This window comes from Polyodon spathula, chromosome 9 (assembly GCF_017654505.1).
Source record: "Polyodon spathula isolate WHYD16114869_AA chromosome 9, ASM1765450v1, whole genome shotgun sequence".
Lineage (NCBI taxonomy): Eukaryota > Metazoa > Chordata > Actinopteri > Acipenseriformes > Polyodontidae > Polyodon > Polyodon spathula.
The window spans coordinates 24,283,652-24,306,001 of NC_054542.1; the positions used below are offsets into that span (position 1 = coordinate 24,283,652).

The 22,350-nt window shown below is 37.0% G+C and overlaps 1 protein-coding gene across 1 annotated transcript in view; it reads left to right on the forward strand.

Annotated features, from left to right (window-relative positions):
- The window catches only part of LOC121321060 (proto-oncogene tyrosine-protein kinase ROS-like), an 89,947-nt gene that overhangs the window by 27,657 nt on the left and 39,940 nt on the right, over positions 1-22,350 (forward strand). Inside the window, exons 32-38 of the mRNA XM_041259971.1 lie at positions 690-779; positions 1,607-1,742; positions 5,231-5,393; positions 7,434-7,498; positions 7,759-7,888; positions 11,410-11,507; positions 12,889-13,092. Of these exons, the coding sequence (XP_041115905.1) occupies positions 690-779; positions 1,607-1,742; positions 5,231-5,393; positions 7,434-7,498; positions 7,759-7,888; positions 11,410-11,507; positions 12,889-13,092 (886 nt within the window). The remainder of the gene's footprint in view (positions 1-689; positions 780-1,606; positions 1,743-5,230; positions 5,394-7,433; positions 7,499-7,758; positions 7,889-11,409; positions 11,508-12,888; positions 13,093-22,350) is intronic.

A 22,350-nucleotide genomic window follows, 5' to 3' on the forward strand; every position in this document is an offset into this window, starting at 1 on the left:
AAATATGTTTTTTTTATTGTGCTTCATATTTGTTTGTTTTTTATAACCATTCTTCACCCTAACCCTAACACATTATTCACTATACTTTACCATGATTTCACTATGCTTTACTACACTCATTTTTAAATTTTGTAAAAACATTTTGCGTTCTATAAAACCTCAAATCTTAACAATGTCTTGTCACAAGTATATAAAAACATTTAAATACTGTTTTAAGCTGTAAATATTTAAATGAACACAGCAGAAAACAAATAAACCAAATTAATAAGGCCTGAGGTTGGGAGCACTGAAAAGTCTAGTGAAACACAGTATAGTTGTAAAAGCATAGCAGTGTGATACACCAAGGTATTAAAACAGTAAGTGCTGATTGCAGAATCCCATTGTGCAGACCCTTTGTGTTGGAATTACAGTGCTTTATGACAAGTGAGCCTGTGTGTATTCATTTAAGCACAGGGAATGCTGTCCTAATGAGGCTGTTTGAATATCATTACTTTTTAATTTTCATTTTGAAAGATGGGAAGTGAATCATTGTTTCATTTGTTACCGTAATTTATTACTGCAACAACCCCTATTTCTTTCAAATTAATATCATACTCATCTGCTCTGTCTGACCATCTTTATATAACTGGGCAGCAATTGAAATCCAAAATACGATATATTTAAATTATCCTTATTTCTTTGTAACCCAGAGCCCCACGACAGCCTTGTCATGATTGTGCTTGGTCCAGTGTGTGCTGTGGTCGTCTTTGCACTCCTTTGCATATCCTTAGCAATATTTGGTAAGTGTAAAATTACTGGGGAGGCTCACCAGGTAAAGGCACAACCATGTGGTGTGCAGGGTGAATCATACAGTCAGGGGAGCATTGAAGCAGTGCAAAGTCGCCAGGCTTCGATGATGATTCCACAGGAAGTGTTGAATTGGCTCTGTCACTCCTGTGGGTTAGGGAGTTGGCATGAAGGTCCTGAAGGTGGGGTTGCAGGATGCTCACTGAGCTGTTATGAGGAGTTGCTGTGGTAAGGGAACATAAATTGACATTCTAAGAAAAACTGGGGGAAAATAATTGGGTATTTAAAACCAAATGTCTTCTCTGCTGCATAAGTTGAAACAACTTTGCAGGATATAGCCTGTGTTCTACCCAGCTCCGCTGAAAATGATTAGAATTTACTACAGTATCATTTTGATGTATTTAGTAAATGTGAAGAGTGATAAATAGAATATAAAACCATGTTTCTCCATAGTGATGTTTGAAGTCTTGCAATAATAGCACACAGGCATCCCACACCGCAGGTTCATTTAAAATTGCAATAACATTTTTTATTTGTAATGCTTCAGAACTGCAGGGAAAGAGACTAGTTTTGTTTACACAAATGTACTGCAGTTTTACACTGCAGTTTAATAACAGTGGAAAGACTTCATGTCAAGGAGCTGAACCATATGACTTGTCATGTGATCAGCTTTGCAGTAGCATAATATAAGGCCTGTAGCAGTTAGCTGTTAGTTAATTGGAATAGGAATATAAATAATCATTGGCTGGGTTTGACTAGTATAACCCTGTCCTGATGTGATGATTAAGTCTCTTTTTTTAAAATTTGAAACCTGTTACAGGACTCAACAGGAAGAGGACTAATAAGAAAGGAGACATTGCAACGTTACATGTGAACTATAACCCTGACCTGGAGCTGGCTCAGATCAGGGGCATGAACACGGCTGTCATCCAGACCAATGTGTGGTACACCTCCAGGCAAGCCTACATGATTTCACTAATCTGTAAAGCTGCACATTCCCTGTCCCCTGCATATCTAAATGAGCTGGTCAACCCATACACACCCTCTCAGTCACGTTGCTCCTGTTACCTTGGTTACTCTCCATCCCCAGGATCAAGCACTCAAAGTGACAGGGCTCCTAGACTGTGGAATCTACTTCCTCTTTCCGTCAGGGACGTTTATAAATCTAGACTAACCACTTTTGGGAAAGTCCAAAATTATTTGTTGTGTTTTTTATGGGGTTGTAGTTACAGGGTTGTATTAATTAAACAGAGGGCTGCAATGCTCTTGTAAGAGGTAACATTCACTGCCAGATTTAATAGCGTTGCAGTGACTTTATAATCACTCCCCGTCTGTGTAAGGTTAGTAACATCATCTGCTATCCTACACAGCTCCCTGACAGTACAATGTAACACCTCAGTGTGGCTTTTGCTTTAGAATAGTTTACAGAACTAGAAAACGATATACAGTGCTTTGTTTTGTGACAGGTCCTCCCTCTTTTGGTCAGTGTTTGAAGACTCCTGCGTAGGGACTCAGTGTCTGGAACTCTGCAGCACACTTTGGTTTTGAATTTGCCAGATGCCCAAGAAAGCATCCTTTAAAGAGTAACTAGTGGGGTTACGAAGAAAAATTGTGTTACACGTCCCCAGTGGTGTAGAGTTATATTTAGAAGTGGGGGGGGGGGGGGCGCTATTATCTACCCACCCCGTTTTCCCATACACTAAACAAAACTGCAGTTTATCACGCTACAGTAGTTAGTTACCGTATTTGAAATGGCTACGTGTACAGATTCAGAAAATTGGGTATTGAGGTATTATTGTAAAGCAACAGTATATGCAACAAGACTTACAGCTATTTATATTAAGTATAAACTTAGCCAGTTTCATACACTAATACAGACGTGATTAAAACACTGTCATTAAACTGCATTTGAATACATAAAAAAGAATCAAGATAAATTATATTAACTCACTAAAAGTATGTATCAGTCACTCACTACTACAGGTTCTTCCTAGTATTTGTTTTCAAAATCAGATACAGGTTGTCCAGTCAAGGTGTGTGATAAGGTCGCAGTGAACTTTCGACAGGTTAAGTTGTTGACTGTTGATGATTGATGGCAATGATTTTGCTGTTATCAGTCAGGGATACAGCTCAGAATTTTCCATCCCTTCCTGCAACTTCTGCCTCAAGAGATTTTGTTCCAGGTCGTTCCTTGAGCTCTACTATGAAATGAATACTACTGCAAATTAGTTTGTCTTCTTGCACAATTGTAGAGTTTAGTTTCTGCAGGCACACAGAAAGAAGGTCTAGCAAAAAGCAGTCCATCATGTGTCTTTCTGTCAGCCGGTGTCCTTCTTGTGTCATTCATTGAAAATGATCACAAAGGGCGTCATAACTGTTCCACACTGCGGAGACTGTCAAAAAAGAACTAGCAACCCATCTCGTGCTAAGAAGACGCCAATTTTTGTTATTTGTTATTCCAATTGTGCAGCACACTCAGTTCTCATTGATTTTAGGGAAACTGACTGTATACACAATATGGTTTGTCCATAAATAACCAAAAATGATTAATGCCCTTAGTTTTGGAGATAGAATCCTCTACTGCCAACTCGCGTCTGTGATTCAAGCAATGCCAAACAATGATATCAGGTTGTTTTTCGGTGGTTCTCTGAGCTATGCCGGATTTCCTGCCAAGAATGCCACTTGCCCTGTCATTTGTAAACACCACCAGGTGTTGTTTCAAATAGTTATCATAGAATCTGTATTTATCCAAACACTTCAACAGTTGTTCAAACACAGTGTAAGCTTTTTGATCTGCTAATTCAATTAGATCAAGGAACACGAAATGAGACGCCTCGTTTTTGTCACTTTCGCAGATAAACAATAAGTGCTGACTTGCTACTCAGAAGCTACGTGGTCTGTTATTTTCGTAGCACTGTATCTAAAATGCAAGCCAATTCCTATATCAACTGTGTTAATCTTCTGAAGTTGTAATAAGTTAAAATGGTCAGAGAAGGGCATATCAGTTTTTTCAAGGTAATGCGCAGAGTACTATTAAACTTTGATGCATTCCATGTATTGCACATTTTCTCACGAGTTTGCTCCTGTGACTTTTCCTGTTATTTGCAGTAATATGTGCCTTTGACTGTTGGTGACACAAAATTTTCTTTCGCAATGATTTCAGTTGGGCTGTTCGGTCTGTTCCATTGAACGAAACTTTAAACGAGTACCATTCACCTGAAATGTTGACACCCTGCATATTCTTTAAAAGCACTGAGACTCAATGTTTAAGCAGCTATTACAGCCAGGCTTACCGTCGCTGCAGCCAGTTCAAGGATAAACCTTCTGTTTCTCCTGCCACATTTCTGCAGCCCAAACGGCAGGCCACGGACACGGGGATTCCCCACTTGTTTGGCTTCTGTTATCTTCAGAAAGATCAGATGCATCGCTGTTTATCACTGAGGCCATAAGAGTAGTCTTAGTTTTCTCTTGATCCATAGACTTTCTTCTTGAAAAAATAATCTATATTTTTTTGGCCATGCTGCTAGGTTTCAAATTTATCACAACGGTGACGGCAAATAGGTTCAGTTTGTGTCTGTAAAACCAGCTATAAAGAAACACAGTAGGTTAATATCGCGCTGTTTGACTGGGGGACTACGAAACTAAATAACATCAATGATGAATCTACGAATGACTACTATGTGAATAAAATAATATTGAAATTATTATTGTTAATTATTATTAATAATAATCATAATCATAACACTCCCCCGCATCCTCTCCTATATTGAATGGTTTGGTCCAGATGCTTATTTATCTCTCAACAAGGGTTTCTTACGGTTGTTGTATTCTTTGCTTATTTGTATGGGTTATACACCTTATTTGTATGGGTTATATAGTCCTATATCTGTCGCCATATATTAACAATAGGAGCAAAACAATTAAATATTCTACCCGTGAAGTAAGGAGGCAGCGTTCTCCCTGCCCTAGAGAAGTGGGGTGGGGGCGTCGCTCCCCCCGACCCCCCAGCACTACACCCCTGCACATCCCCACATGTTGCTACAACTGTTTAAATAATGTGCCTGCAATTTTTATTTTCATTGTTAACGTCCTGACAATTTTTAGAGGACAGTGTCCTCTAAATCACTTTAAAAAAAAAAAAAAAACATAATAACTGCTCTGGCTTTTCTTTTCTGTACCACATCATGGATCGTTATTGCTGTCTTTCCTGTTTGACAATGTGGTCAACAGTCCTTACACTATCATTTTGAAAAGAGCTTTGAAACAGACAAATTTGTTCTATGAAGCTGCTCTCTAGGTTCTGTGGACAGGTTAGTACTGGTTCAGTGATGTAGTGATGTGTGTACTAACAACATTTTGGTTGTAAATTAGATATTTTGGCCTAAGGAACATTTCCCCGTCTCACAGCATTAGGAAGAATATGTTTGTTTGATTTTGATTCCAGCTTCCTACCATCCCAACTGGAGCTGGAACTCCTGCCGGTGTTCCCAAGGGAGAAGCTAACTCTCAGAAGCTTCCTGGGCAGCGGGGCCTTTGGGGAGGTGTTTGAAGGCCTGGCCACTGATATCCTGGGCCCTGGCAGTGGAGAAGTGAAAGTAGCTGTGAAGGCAAGTATAAAACATGGGAACAGATGCATCAAATGCTAGATCACAAGGAATGCCTTGCACTGTTAGTATGGTAATGTATACTTGATAGGATCAGAGGGGGTTACATGGGATTAGACAAAAAAATTGAGCTCCCTGCAATCCCTAGCACACACTTTTGTGGAACAGGTGATTCTAACATTCCAGTCCATCCCTTGTATATAATGATTTAATTTCTGTTCCAAACAGGATTCATCCAAAAACACGTTTCAGAGGGAAATATCCTGAACTTTTTTCATATAAAAATAAACACATTATTGGTTAGTTTCCCTGTTTTAAATGTAATTTAATCCATCCACCCAGATGTATTTAAAAGTAGCCTACAATGCCATGGTTCTGCTGGAAGGAAACATTTTTCAGAAACTATAACTCTATGGAATAAAACAGAGAGAATGTGAATGGCGATATTTATGAAGAATTAATTAATACTCCATTAGCAATATAATAATTTAACTAAATATTGCTCCACATTTCTTCTCATTAGATATAAATGAAATTCTATCCTTCAAAAAATACTGTGTACTACATGTTCTTCAAGTGTGTTGTTGTTTTTTATGGATTATATGACAGCCCGCTTACACATGATTCAATGAGACTATCAAAATAGAAATCTTTATTATCCCAATACACTGTTCTGTTTTAAAATTATCATATTGTCATTTCATAGCCTCCCTATTACAAATATATGTGCGTACCTATGATGTTTTATCATGTAACCTACAGTTGAATACATTGTTTGAAATATGTATACAGTGCTCCCTCGCTATAAGGCTCTCGGTTGTAACACGTCTCGGATAGAATGCTCCTACAGCATGTCCCCAAATTCCCTATATTAGCGATTCATGCAATATTTCTTCAGTAGATATAGTACCGGTGTTGTTCAAACTGTAAACAACTTCCGTTTTTGTCTCCCCCTTTTGATACAGTAGCTGAACTGAAGAAAAGCTGCACTGGCACTTTATAAGGGAGACATTTTATTCGTCTGTCAGATGTTTTGTAACTAAATAAATATTAGGCCTGCTACGTGGTTATCTTTCCTAACATGTTTACTTTTTTGCTGCGAGAGGAGCTGCAGCTTTCTCCAGGAGACGAGACGCTTCAACTTCGCTTGAGCCCCGTTCCGGTAGCCAAACCTGGGGCGAGCCCATTCCCTCTTCCCCTTTTCCGACCCGCTGTCCTTCTCACACTGAACTCCCCACCTCCGTTTATCTGGGCTATTTATTGTTTAAAAACTGCTAATTAAAATGATCCACGAGTGGCAATGTTACCTTTTTTCAAAAAATATAGCGTTGATTACAAGGTGCATTATGCATGGTTAATTCACAGAAAGTTACATTTTTGCTTCACTATATGTGCATTATAGAGAGGGTGTTATTTTATTTTGTATTTTAGTCAGATGAGTGTTGTTGTGATTTAGAGGAGTACTCTCTGGAATCTTGTGTTGCATCAGTTTTATGCCACAGAAGGTGAAGAATGACCAACTTCCTTGCATGACACGGATACAACACCGCAATCCAGGCAGTAACCTCTCATTCCCTATCACATGTTTTAAATTCTGTTTTTCTAAGATGTATTGCTGTTGTTTGTTACTATGCGGTATTACTCCACCTTGTCTTATCCAGTAGTAATGTTTTTCAAAGAGGGCTACAGTTTGTTCAGTTCTATGTCTGATTAACACTTCATAGTAAAAAAAAAAAATATGTAAATACACGTAGTTTAAAATTGTTTGTCATGATTCAAATTGAAACAGTAGTTTTACAAAGTCTAGAATTAAAAAAAAAGAAATTGAGATCCCGCTACTTGGTTTGAAACAGACAACATGATTTTTATACCCTGGATTTGTATACAATCAATTTTATGTCTCTAGTGTGATATAATATTATTCAATGATAAAATGACTTTAGGTCAAAACCGATTTAAACTTATACGACAAGAAATTTGACAGAAATGGTGCACATTTAACATATTTTCCCAGTCAGTAATTGATTCTTTTATTTTCAATAGACACTGAGGAAAGGTGCCTCTGATTTGGAAAAGTCTGAATTTCTGAAAGAGGCCCATTTAATGAGGTAAGCAGATTATTGCACATCACAATGCAATGCATTAGCGCGGCACGACTGAAAGGAGAAACATGGTGCCAGCCGTCTATCCCCAGAACACATGCCAAACTGGCAAGCACGACATATTGGTGGTTAAGCATGGACTGCCCAGGTTTTGACGGAGCATGGAAAGTAGAATATTGGATCATGTAAAGAACATTATTTAGTTTGTGGTGGTATTGAAGTGATGTAATGGCATGTACCCTGACCTCCCCCCTCTCCCCTCGCAGTCACTTCGACCACCCACACGTGATTAAGCTGATGGGGGTGTGCTTGCAGAACGAGCCCCAGTACCTGCTGCTGGAGCTGATGGAGGGGAGAGATCTGCTGACCTTCCTCCGAGGAGCCCGGGGCACGCAGGTATGTCACATACTGGGGGTTATTGGTTAGTTCACTGTAACGCATCCACCACTTCAGGATATCTACACACAAACTGGACAAAGGACTCATTCCTTTAATCTTTATTACTGTTATATATCTCCTGTGTAGTTATAGCACCCTGGGCTTCCATTGTGTAGAGTGGGGATTTGGTCTGGGTTGGAAATATTATATTTTTACTATGCTGCTTCTCTAGGCTTTATAATGCTTTGTCTACAGTATGCTTTACCATGCTTTCACTGTGCTTTATTACACCTTGCCATGCTTTTAACATGGTAAACTGTTCTAAGGAACAGCACCCTAAAATATATATTTTATAATATATAGTTAAATAAGAATAATTAAACAGTGTAACTAATTGTAGTGTGAAATTATTTCTATCTGAAACAAGAATACAATGAATGTCATATGGCTGTATCACATCTTTATCAGGAAATATTACTGTATATATTATGAGTTATAATATAAAGGGCAGTGCTATGAAGACCCACTGCTGTTTAAAACAGGCTCCATAGCAACACAAGGATTTTGCATAAAATGTTCCTGCTCCAAACTTGAAGGTGAGACATGTGCCTCAATTAACAGTCCAAGTATCAGACCAATGACAAATTATCCAACCAATTATCCATGGAATGAATCAATTAACGAAACATTTCTAGTAACCAAATATCCAGCTAATGAACAAATGGCCAGTTTGTATTTATCCTGCTGGGTAAGCAGACAGGTATAGTGTAAAAAGGAGCATACTGTCCTTGTTGATTGCTTTGGTGGCTGTAGAAGAACAGAGTCCAGTATTCAATCAGGGATGCGTTGATATTTCTTGGCAGTAAGATAATCAGATTGATGCATTGGAGGTGTAAAAACTCTGCATTACCATCCAAACTCTGGGGGACAGATTGGAAGAAATGAATTGGAATTGGGATATTTTTGTTTTTCGTTTTATGAAACCCCTAGCTCACTAAATACCTCGGTGACTACCAAAATGTATAACATTTAGTGTGGTGCTGTTCTTGACAGCCATTATTGAAGAAACTATTTTTTAGGGTAAAATGTTCCACCCAGAGTTCTGCATTGGTTAAATTAATATGTGCATTCGTCGGAGGAATTGCTACGTGTGTATTTACAAATAGGATTATCTGTTCAGGAATACCAATATTTTAAGGGCCTTTGCACCAAAATGCAACTTGCACAACCTGAATGTTACACAACACAACATAGAATATTAATCTAAGGAGTCAAAGCTGTGATTAAGGTTTTTGGTTGAGGTTTTAAAACATGAACCTTATACAAAAACAAGCCCTAAGTGTGCAGGGGTGCTGAGTGGGGTAAAATGTAAAACAACTGCCCTCCCCAGGTCATTCCAAGAAAATGAATAAATGTGAACATCTGGGCAAGTGGTTATCTATTCAGGCACGGGCTTCAGATGGGGTGAAACGGCACCAAGTTCCCTGCCCCCAGGTCACTCTGCTTTTATTCACCTGTCCCAGCTCTTGTTGGAAAGTCGTGTATCTGAGGCTGTGCACAAAGAATGGAGTAATCCCTTTACTGATCATCCAGGGAGAGCCAACGATTCTCTCTTGACATGACTCCCTCGTCAAATCATCAGTTCCACTTTTCCAAATTCTCCTTTCAGTGAAATTCCTTCAAATAGCTGCATGCGTTTCATAAAGAAAATAACAAAAACTTTCTAAAGAGAAAAAAGCAGTAATCCTTCCATCTGTTACTCCAATCAGGCCCTTGATTGTTTTGTAATTAAAGTAAGGACGTTTCTACACCTCAGTCACAGAAGGCCACCACGCTGAGGGATGAATGTTAGCAGCTTTAGGCTCTGTTCACTTCTCCAGGTACCAGGCAAAGGCAGCTCAGTGCATTCCTCTGTTGAAATCAGCTGCTTCTAAAACATGCAACAATTGATTTAATAGGATACACAGACCTGGTCATGAAACACTGTATATTATTATAATATGAACCAGGGATATCCAACAGATGGAGCATTTCTGACTGTAACCCTAATGAGAAGTGCTCCAAATATTTGTTTTTGTTGTTGTTGTTGTTGTTTTTTTAAAAGGTAGTTTTAAAGGAATACAAGGAAACGGTTTGTCTTTGGTGGATAATGCAGTCGACAAGGCACAAAATTCTGAACAGTTCTTAATTTTATCTGATTTCTTTGCTACTATTTAGTCAGCTTTGTAGTGTTAGTAAACTAAGCCTGTTCAGGGTTACATGTTCAGTTTGATTTAGTTTGTGTTTGTCTACTGTTTGTCTGTATGGCTCTATGATATGAACTATGCTTGATTGGTGAGTAATAAAAGAAGTATCAGATTTAGTGTGGGTAAAGCAGGCAGCGCCACTAAAGAACCAACTGCTTTATGAAAATAAAAACCTAAGTTTAGAATACATTTCAGCTGCTTTATTACTCTGGCTATGGTAGATGCTGTGGCAGTAAGGAAGCCATTAGCAAGGTTTTTCTGCTTGTACATCTTAATTAGTACTGTTACCTGGCATTCGCATACTGTACCGCAGGTTTAATTGCTCTTGAATAAAAAGTAAATTGAGGTTTAAAAAAAAAAATGTCCAGCATTCTATTGCAGGAGAGCACTGAGCAATCAAAACACTTCAGTGAGTTCAGTGAGCAGGCTATGTGCAGACAAACTGTGACAGCCTTTACCTAATGATATCTAATGGCAATGATTATGTGGTAGCAATGGCTGTTATTTAATGGATAATGGCATTGCTGTGTTCCACTGTAATTATGGAACTCCAGAGCCATTAAAGAGACTGGTGATCATGGGCATTTTTAGAACAAGAGCCTTCCAATGATTACCTATTATACTACAAGTATTTTATTTATGCATTTTTTCTTGTTTGCTTAAAATAATCATGCAGTCCACTGAAAGTGTTTTGTGAGAGCAGGGCTCAAACTCCCAAAGGGCCTATCATTTTTTAGATAGATCTTTGCTTCTATCTATGCACTTGCCACATTATGCTTTGGTGTTTTAAATGTTGGCCGATTTCCTGTTGGTCTACGATGAACGTGCTGGCTACAGAAGTGATGTTTTGGAGTATACCCATATACAGTTCAAAACCAGAATGAATCTGAGATTGTGAGGTGTCTTTATTGAGAAACAAAATGATCTACATTACGATACAAATGTTTTGTTTTCTTATACTGTATTATTCAGATTTTTATTGTGATTTCTTTTGCCTTACACGCTGTCCACGTTCAGTTTGGTTCGTTTTATATTACTGTAGTACTCATTTTTTAAATGGCAAATCATAATAAACCTGTTGAATCCCATTTTGAATCAGAGGCAATTTTTCAAAGAGGAAAAAATTACTTTAACGACACAAAACAATACCTTTCTCTTTGCAAAGTCGAACCCGTAAGAAAAAAAAAGAAAAAAAAGAAGAAAAAAAATGAATCCTTTTAAAAAGTTCAAATGTAATTGCATTGTGGCTCATTTGTGTATGGTATTTCTAATTTAAGACAATGTTGTTTTCAGCTTCAAGATCCTTTGCTGAGCGTCGCAGATCTCATTGATATTTGTCTGGATGTTGCAAAAGGCTGCACATATTTGGAAAAAATGCACTATGTGCATCGGTAAGAAGACCGTTTTTTCCTCTTGAATGATTAGAAACAATGAAGAGAAATTTAGTCTGTACGTTTACAAACCATGCAGTATTTATTAGCAAGGTCCAATGGATCTGAGCCTAAAGTAATGTTTTTGTCTACCATTTTGTCTGCCATCCTATAGCTTCAGCTAAGGTTGTGAATAAATTAAACCTTTAACCATTTGGTATAAATGGTCATCATATACTTTTTAATAAAAAAATAAAAAAGACTTGATTAACTATTTATACTCCTGTTTATATTATACTTTGTATTTATTTAAAATGTAACATTCACATGCAATAGTATTAAATTACAGTGATGTATAATGCATTGTTTTGAAAGTGAAATTCATGCAAGATCCTCATAAAACAATACATTTTCAGTTTGAACGTTTAGTAAAATTATATGCCATTTGGGATATTTTGTTTATTTTATATATAGTATTTTAAAAAATCCTTTGTTAGAATACATCCATAAATATAAAGATTTTTAACACATAAGCATGTATCCTGTATGGTTAAAAAAACAAAAAGACACACAATTATTTTTTATATTTATTGCTTAGCAGAATTGGAATCAGTGAAGAATGGCACATGCTGTTAACTAGGACAATGTAAATGAGTGTCCTGGGAGATCATTTTATATGTCTTCTCCCTGATCCTGTGAGAATCGGTCAGACAATTAGAGAGAGAAAAAAAAAAAGCCATAATCAAACTTGAGCCTTCATCTCTAACTCACACTGTGAATTACATTTTTTATCTTGTCTTATTAGAGGGATATGTTAATTATTCCATTGTGTACTTCAGATGTATAACTAAATAAAGCCCAGGCCATATCACAAGCCATCAGTGGAAAATCTGTGTTTAGCCTTACCTAGAAACTATGACACATTCTCAAGTAACCACTAGAGTCCAGGTTGATTACTGTAAACTGTTCATAAATACCATACAGTATCTACCTTCAGATCTGTGACTGGACATGTGCTTCACACAAATGACGTACCTTATAGCAACCTGTTTTTGTGGTACTGGTGCCCTATTGACTAAGCTGTGTCTTGGGAACCACTTGTTCAGTTTCCAATAGCCTCTGCATGTACATTGTTCTACCTACTGTGGATATAGTTCAAGGAGAATTTTTATTTGTTTTGTACAGAACAGAAGACATTTTATTTGAAAGGTAATTTGATCAGGTTTATTTTTTTATTGTAATATTGTACAAATAAAACATTTTCTTTCCAGCTAATTCATAATTAAAGATGTTTCAAATATTTGTTTGAAGTTTGAAGGAATATTCAAACATGATACACCCATGTTTGGCCTAGCAGTCAGTCCTATCCATGACTAATTCGGTGTTTCCATGTGCACTACAGGGACCTCGCAGCAAGGAACTGTCTGGTCTCTGTGAAGGAGTACAGCTGCCCCAGCCGCAAGGTGAAGATCGGGGATTTCGGGCTGGCGCGGGACATCTACAAGAGCGATTACTATCGCAAGGAGGGCGAGGGGCTGCTCCCTGTGCGCTGGATGGCCCCAGAGAGCCTCATCGATGGAGTCTTCACAAACTTCTCTGATGTGTGGTACGCATGTGCGCTTTCTAAATGTGATAGAATACCCACAAAGGGCCTAATTCTATTGACTTGGAGCTGGGGATTTTTTAAATTTTTTTTTTTATGTGAAAATACAAATTGAGTGTACACTAAACATATAGATCTGTGGGTTAAAAGTGCTAAGTGTATGGAATTCCCTTAAATTTAGTATCTTTGTTGCTACAGTATATAATAGTGATTTAAATAGTCTATTTCTGTTTGACACATGGGCGCCACCCTCTAATAAGACATCTTCCATAATTGTCATACTTTTTTATTTGTTTTCACTTTAATCTTACCCTTCTCTCCCAGCCTCTGCTCCCTTCCCTCCATTCCATATTCCAGATAACTATGGGGTAGGTGTGCTAAAATGGGCCAGTCGAAACATCCCGCAATTTGCATTTTCGTTGCGATACTTAGCAAAGTATACTTTTATGTTAATGAAAAGAGCTGCAATATACTAACTTAAATATTTGCTGCATCTTCTTAACGAGATCTCTATTGTGAGAGTCTTGTGACATTGTTCAGATGTAAAGCGGAAGTTGAGTTGTGGTTGCTGCAGCAGGGGGTGCCCGAAGGATAACGGCTAACATGCACGGGTCCAAGAATCAAAACAACAAAAAAAATACAATAAAATTGCAAACAAATACATTTATAGTGCTCAGTGTGTTTTAAATGTATAAATCATTGCGCTGAAATAACACTAATGTGTAGGCTAATGGGAAGGTTACACATTACATTATGAACAAAAGTATAACTCTGTACAGTATGCGATACAGTAGTAAAATCAAATGAACACTTAGCACACATTCTTTTTACTTTAGCCTGTAGGTTACTGGTATGGTAACATAAAATAAATCATGCTGCTGCACTGTACACACTGGTGTACAATGCGAATAAAATATTATTTGAAATTGAAACTAAATGATTTGAGCTATTTATTATTATTATTATTATTATTATTATTATTATTATTATTATTATTATTATTATTATTAACTTTGCAGCCTAGACAATAACACAAAATATATCATGGTGCTGCATTGACAAGTTATGACAGTCAATACGAATTTCAAATGACCAGCAACAAATTTTACATTATACCACTAATTTGTATTATCGTTAGTAGCCTATAAGCCAGATGTATACTGTCAGTTTTTATTTAAGTTAGTCAGGGGTGCAGTGCTAAATTGTGCACAATTACAAACCACCTGCACATTAATAGAATGGTGCTTTTAGGGAAAAATATATATTTGGCTGTTTGCCTCAAAAATGCTTTGACCACAATTGGTAACGCACGAGAAAAGCGGACTGGGAAATGCCAGCAACAATTGTGACTGTTTAAAACATGCTTTCAAAAGTTCTTAACAGATTGATTATAATATTTGAGAACCCTCATGTACACTATCTCATTCCCCTTTTTGCGAATTTATGCAGGAACGCACATACCGTAAAACTTCACATTATTTACCGGTAGCCAGAGTGCCTATTGGAGAACGGAGACTATTTGAGACTCGCCGTTTATTGTGTAAGATCACTAACATCTGCAAATACTTCACATGCAATCATGAAAAAGCTGCCTTATAGAAATGACAAGTAAATTACAACATTCCAGCAACATTGTTAAAGGTTGTGTCAGTGGGTAATAACACTTTGTATTGTAATAATAATAATAAAGACAGTAAAATCCACTAAAGACAGCCCTCTAAATATTGGAACGCAAGCGTGTATTAAGGCAGGCTTGCAACACAAAGAAACAAACATGTTTTTAAAATTAATAAAAGCAATAAGTATTATGCTTTATTAACACATACAATGTATTGTTTACACTCAAAACGTGTACATTGGTAAGCATGGACAAATTTATGAAAAATTAACCAGCAATGAATCTTCATTGCAAAACAACCGCATGAAATACTGTGTTAATACGAAGAATAAGTTCATACTGTTGGTCCACAACACACTAAAAAATGCTTCAAACTGTTTAAAGATTAACAATAAAATCAGTACAAGTACCAGTTTTATCACAAAATCAAAGCAAAACTAATTTGTTTTTATAACGTGTACATTAAGAAATAAGAACGCTGGAAAAGGAGCAAAATATGAATATTCATTGCAAGACTCAAATGCACTAAATACTGTTAACACAAAAAAAAAAAAAAAAAAAACAAAAAAAAAAAAAAAAAACACAAATACACAAAAAACCACCCCTGTTAATATCAGAAAACAAGTCTGTATTTTACTTACTTTTACTTACTAACATCATAAAAAAACCTGATAAGTGTACCTTTTAAAATAAATTAAATTCCGTTTTCTTATCATTCATCCTGAGCCTCAGGGTCTCTTCTTTGCTATTGAAAAACAAATTGGTAAGCTCGCTGTACAGCCGTGTGTCTGTATTGGCTGAAACATTCAGTATGACGCGCATTATATTATTATTCATAACCCGGCGTTTAAAACAGACCCGGCGTCTATTTATTACGGACCCGGTGAGTATTGGAGACCGGCGATTATTTGAAGTTTTACAGTAATTACATATTCGTCTACGCTTGAACTGCAAAGTTGCATAGCCTTTAGCCTGTTTAGCACATTGCACCCAAGACTTCCGACTCGTTTGCAAATGGTTTGCGACAGGCCCAATACAATTAAGTACACAGACCACTAAGATTTAACATTTTATATATACATGTTATCTAATTATTTTTTTTACCATACCCAATAGCTTTTTTTGTTAGAATCATACTGCAGCACCTGTTTCTACTTCCCACTTCTGGCTTATCGTGTGCTTCTTTGATCCACGGTTCACTTGGGTTCACACCTAGGGCATGCACCAACACGGAAGAATCAGGATTCATGGCACAGAGGCTTTGAGCAGCAGAAAGGAATATCCACTAGAAACTGTCCTCAAGGCATCAGATGATTCTAGGGCATTTGCCAAGCACTCCCGCCTTTCACTTCCCGAGCTCGGCACCTCTCTGACATCAACCCACCCTGACCCTAACCCAACCCCAGCTCTAACCTTAAGCAACCCAAGCTCTAAAACCTAACCCAATACCTAACCCTAAACCTAACCCCTAAGAATCATCTGCTGCCCTGAAGATAGTTTCTAGTGGGTATTCATTTGTGCTGCAGGCTGTAACAGGGTGATGTGTTACGTGTGTGAGTTGTCACAGGATAATACTGAGGCAAACACAGAGCATTGGGTATTGACACAAAGCACAGGCGCGCAGATTTAATTGGCTGACGCTAGGGTACCAACAATTGTAATCCTGGCGCTGGATTTAATAAAGAAAAGAAAACAAAGCTACAAATAAAAGGTTGCCACACAAGGCAAGCGTTAGTGCCACTCCAGGAACCTGATACCCTATGAAACCTCTCTACTTGTTTGGGATCATCATCCCCTAAACTGCCCGAGTGAAGTCCCGGCATCCTCCAGTCGACTCCGGCCTCTTCCTGATTGCCTCGGCTGAGCCATGCCTTCACAAGCACCTTCTTGGAGTATAATGATTTCATAGTAGTTAATCCTGCGGAGCGAACGCTCTCCTCCTTGATGTCAACAAAGCACGCTTTCGCTCAGTGCCCGTCTGTTTGGCGAGCCCATCTGCTCAGTTGGTCGCTTTGCAACGTGTCTCCTGTTGCGTGTCCAAGCTGCTTCCACACATGCAGTCACAAACACTCCACATCACAGATGCGGAAACATAATTGTGTGCCTTTCCATTAATATTCGCATTGGGGTTTGCCTAGTGAGAGATAGAAAGGTGAGTTTGGGGAGGCTTAGCCCTAGTCAAACTGCCCATGAATCAACACCATCCAGTAATAAGTGTAAACTTGTCTGTTTGTATGTAGTCTAAACTTACATTCATGTTACACTATGTCACAGGAATGCTGTTGTATGCATGTTTTACTTTTTATTTAGATATTACTTTTAAAATTCTTAAATCAGGTTCTGTTCAGCAGTAATTATACCACCGGTTGTTATTCTCTCTTGGATGCCATATTCAGGATTATGTGCCTTTTGTATTGTGTGATCTATATTTTTCCAGATAAAGCATAAATGTTTTTTTTAGTTTTTGCGGACAAAGGTCAGATACTTGGATGTATCTCTATTTAACTGCAAGTGAATGAGGAAGTTTATTCCTTGTTGTTTTACAAATTATTTGAATTATTTTACAGCATTAGCCTCTCTTCATGTGACCTCCAATCTTTTGTCTATCTTCTGCAAGTTTTACTTTTGTATAGACACTTTGGGGTTTTATTTTGTATTTGTTTTTTACATTATATATTCTGAAGTAACATTTACATTGGAATGAGCCACGGGGAATGCTTTGTTGTAGTTCACTTAACTACTAATATCTAGTTGGCCTTGTCTTTCATACTTGGCTAGTTTAGGGAAACATATAATTAATCATGATAGACATTAACAGGCTGTTTTTGGGGGATAGCCAACATAGATCACAGCGTTGTTTGCCTGTATAAAGAATTTGGATATCGGTTATTGAAGTGTAGTGGACTGTATTCTTTTTGCTGTGTGTTGCTGCTAACCTGATATGCAGTACATTTTGTTAAATTTAAACTTGAAAAAAAAAATCAAAAATCCTTTCATTATTTAAAAAAAAAAAAAAAAACACCTCCCTCCTGTAATTTCCACTTGGAAACATGATAAATGCAAACTTGATTTGACAGACCCAGATTGTTGTAAATATCTGTTAGTGGCAGATTGAATAGAACCACAAATTGTTGTTCAGCTTTGTTATAAAAAACAATGTCTGGTGTGTCATCTCCCAGTTAAACAAAGTTAAAATCAAGATGCCCCATTCGTATTGAAATACACTGGCAGTCCTTGTACACATTGTATTGTAACACAACTACAGCCCCCCACCCCCCACCAAGACCAGAAATCATTAATTTTCTATGTAACCGCTTGTGACAAAATGGTTAACAATGTACAGGTGCAGAAGTAATGCAGTGCTTAATCAGGAGATTAATCCGGGTCGTTTCCTTAACAAAGGAAACGACCCGGAACAGGAACAGATCACGTCGTTTCGTCCCCTATTTGTACCTTCACGCATGACCCCTTGGTAAACGATTGAAGCTGCTCCTCCAATCCGCGGCTACCACATAGTTTTCCTTCCTGGTCGATCAGTTAGTGCACCGGAATTCCACCCCCTTTCTAGATGACTGACTTCTTTTTAACCCTAGGAATTAATTGTCAGTCCATCCAGTCCAGGGTACTTTGTTCCCTGTACTTAGCGCCCTCACAGGTCGGGAGGGAGATTTACCACCAAGAACAATTCTATTTCTGTCACACCACTAATTTGGCTTTTTTATTCATTACATTTAAAACGGATGGTTTCTTTTCTTAACTGTCAGTGGACTGACATCTGCAGACTACTATTTGCATTTCTGACCTAATTGCTTTTGATCCCATCTGTAACTTGTTTAATTAGCAGGCAATAGCAATAGCTCTTTTGAAATCACCACAGTGTAGTCTCAGTACAGTATGATCATTATAGATATTTTTTCTCCAAACTAGGTCAAACATGTGCTAAATTACACAATAACAGTGTTCAGTGGCAGTCAGACTTTGATTTATGACAGTTAAACACAACCAGGAAATTACAGCCTTATCTGTAACATTAAGTCGCCATTTCGAGAGTCTCAAACAGTATCGAAAAAATAAATCTGTTATGGGATTTGCAGTGTATGAAGTGCCTGCTTAATTCAGATGTATATTTCACTGTATGAGTTTTACATTTCAGTTCAGTTTGTATATTTAAATCATTAAGCACAACATGGTCCTTGATGAGAAGAAATTAGGTGTAAGTTAATATGTAAATATTTTCAATTATACAAAACACATTTAAAATCCGAATGTCATAAAAGCCAGAATTAAGTCAGAGGTACTGTAAGATGGTAAAATATTAAGTGACCCTAATCACAACTCTTTAAGGGTCGTTTTAAGAAATGTTTGTTTAAAATCCCATTATTATTATAAAATTAAGTTTTGCAGTTTATGAAGGTTTTGCCGTTCATGTTACTGCTTTTAATTGCAACAAACACATAATTCCAAGAAGAAAACCAACTGGAAATCAATATTGTACATATGATGTATTACTGTTTCCATCTACAGTAGTTGCAAGTACTAAATTAAGAACATTTGGAAGGAAAAAATAACAACAACATGTCAAACATGTGCTTAACCCTTTCACAATATGAAACGTTTCCTGCTTACTTGCAACTTAAATGGGAGCGTGTTTTTCATCACTGGCATTAGCAGGAACCACTCACATCACCATGAACCGTACACCCATCTGTCTCGCAGTCACGTCAACCCCAGCATGCAAAGTTTGCTAGCTTAGCTGCGTGGCTTTTAGTTATAGCCATTTCCTCATCAGCAACATAGGAAACGTAACCCAGTATGTATCCTATTATCACTTCATTGATGTCTTTGGCTGCATAGTGCCTTTCTTATGTTTTGGCAGAAAATAACAGCAGTAGAAAAGAAGATGCTTTCTTTCATTCTCTACCATGTGGTAAGGAGTGATAACAGAAGCTGTTGGAGCTGTGCTTCCTATGTCCATACTGTTTATCAAGTAACCAAAGGACTAGTGACATTTAACGTGTGTATCCATCCACTGCTATAACATGGCACTGTTGGACAGTGTCTGGAGTCTTTGTGGAAAACAGGACGTTAAGGCTGGTGTCCAATATCTTTAAAACGGTGACTTCGATTGACACTTTCCTGCAGAGCTTCTTGATAATGCAGTGATGACCAGTGTAAAATCGATTGATATAAATGGGTCGTAGTTTCTAAAGGTCTAGATTATCATACAGTTTAGGGGCTATCTGATCTTAAATATGTTTTGGTCACTTGCTAGAAGTCTAAAAATAGTGGGTTACATTCGTATTAATTTATCTTAAAGATTGATTGATATGACATGGTCTGTAGTTAAAGCATATGTTTTAATAAAGGTAGGACTTGTTTAAGTCTTGATCTTCAGCTCCTTTAGTCACATGAATGCAATGAACTGTAGCCAAACCCGGTCTATCTTTTACATTTCGACACATCTAGCTGCAACATGCTTAAATCAAATTTGCGCATGTGTAACTAACTCAAAAACATGCTTTATGAATATGGTACTGTTTTATTTCACTTGTAGGAATTATCATTAAAGGAGTAAAGTATTTTTTTAATTCTGGTCTCGTTTGGGCTCAGGCTATTGTAACTACAATTTCATCATATATAAGTTATAATACTGAAACGGGTTCCTCACTTTTTGTGGGTGCATAGCCAGCAGCACCCCTAGAACACTGAGGGGCGAGTTAAAGAGTTTAAGTGCTTTGTACCATTTAGGCTAATAAGATGGGTGAAGACAATAAACCAGGAACTCCTGATCATGTGCATGCAGGGTTGAACTTACTGTATGCGGAGCACTGCTAGCACTCCAATCCTTGAAGTACTGAGGAGTGCTTTTTATCTGCTTCACCCACCTCCTTTATGTAATACCTGAAGCACTCAGCACATACTTTGAACTATACAATATGGAGAATGTTCTGAGGGGCTGTCAGCCAAAAACACAGTCTGAGATTGGGAACCTAGAACAAATTCTGGTATTGAAATAATGCCTATTTAAAGCTTCTCACCAGCTGCATCTGAAAATAGGCTCTTTGTTGAAATTTCTTCATTATATTTTTAGCAGAATCATTAATATAAATAAAACCAATGTATAATAATAAGCTATACATGTATATAGAATTTGAAAGTCTTGTATTTGTGAACTCACACTTGACCGATTTATTAAATGCCAGAAATAAAATGCTTTATTTCTAACTTAAATAGAATACAAGTATCATTTCAGCAAAGCCTATTTTAAACCCCACTATGTCTATGTGATATGTATTTGATTAAGGCTGTATTTTTTTCACAGTTATCATGGATTTCACGATATCCATGAAATGTACCCATTGCCCTGTAATATGTACCGGTAGTTCTTCGTTCTCCCATTTTGAAAGATTAATGTAAATATACACATGTTCATCACTTAAAAATAAATACAGCAAACATTTGCCTTATTGACGCATCACCAGTTACACTGAATTTATTAACCTGGCAGCTTGCTTAGTTTGCTTCCGGTAAATGATTGAACACGTTGCATAGATCTGCACGGTTTCTTTAAAATGTCTTCAACAAAAAATAATAATAATAAAAAAAAACTTCAGCTGCAACAAAGATCGCTCTGTCTAGTACAAGAAGGGGACATTTCACATGTCTATTGTTATTTTTACATGTATTAATGTTTTTATTTTGTTAGATAATTCACTGATGGAGTAAATAGAATGTTTTAAAAAGTGGACATAAAGCCGAAATATTCTACAATTTATCATACTGTTTTTCAGAAAAAAACATTTAAATAAATAGGAACATTTATTGTATAATAACTAAAGAAAATTATCATTTGTTTCTGCTTTAATACATTTATGTTCAATGAGGAAATATATTTAAATTCCTATTTTTAGGTGAAAAAAAATACAGCACTAGACATGATACTTTTTAAACATTCTGTACATACAGTACATACACCTTTTAATGTTGTTCAGATTATTTCTTTTAGTTGATCTAAATGTTGCCGAAGATATTCTGGTTGGAATGGAATATGAAGATGCATCTAACAAATCAAAGATGTGACTGTGCAAGATGTGACTGTACTCCTGACCTCATCTTTAGTGTGATTCCCCTACAGTAGTTCTGTATTGACAAGAGATGAAGTTGTTGTATCTCATTTATAGCAAGTTGCATTAGAGATGTAATACAAACTACAACTCTAAACATGATACAAAGGTTCACATCACATATGCCACACAAGCATAAAACAGCATCTTATTTACAGTAACTCATTAGAGCATCTATAGACAATGTCACTGCAGCAACTTGGAGAACAACGAAGAAGGCCTTCTAATCAGTTACAGTATTTATTGTTCTTATATGGCCCATAGTTTATCTTTCAGTTTTAAAACTTAACTATGGTTCACAACATAACACAGTGGAATAATCAGTATGATGTAATAATTGTATAACAGTATTGCTACATGCGAAAATGTTACAATAAAGCCGAAACGAAAATGCTTTAATTTGCTTTGAAATCATTTCAAACTGGTTTGTAGACTAGCAAGCACTGGTAAAATCAGCTCAGTTTTATTCAGTGCAGAACTCATTTATTTTAACGTTTTGTTTTGTTTATGGACTTTGCG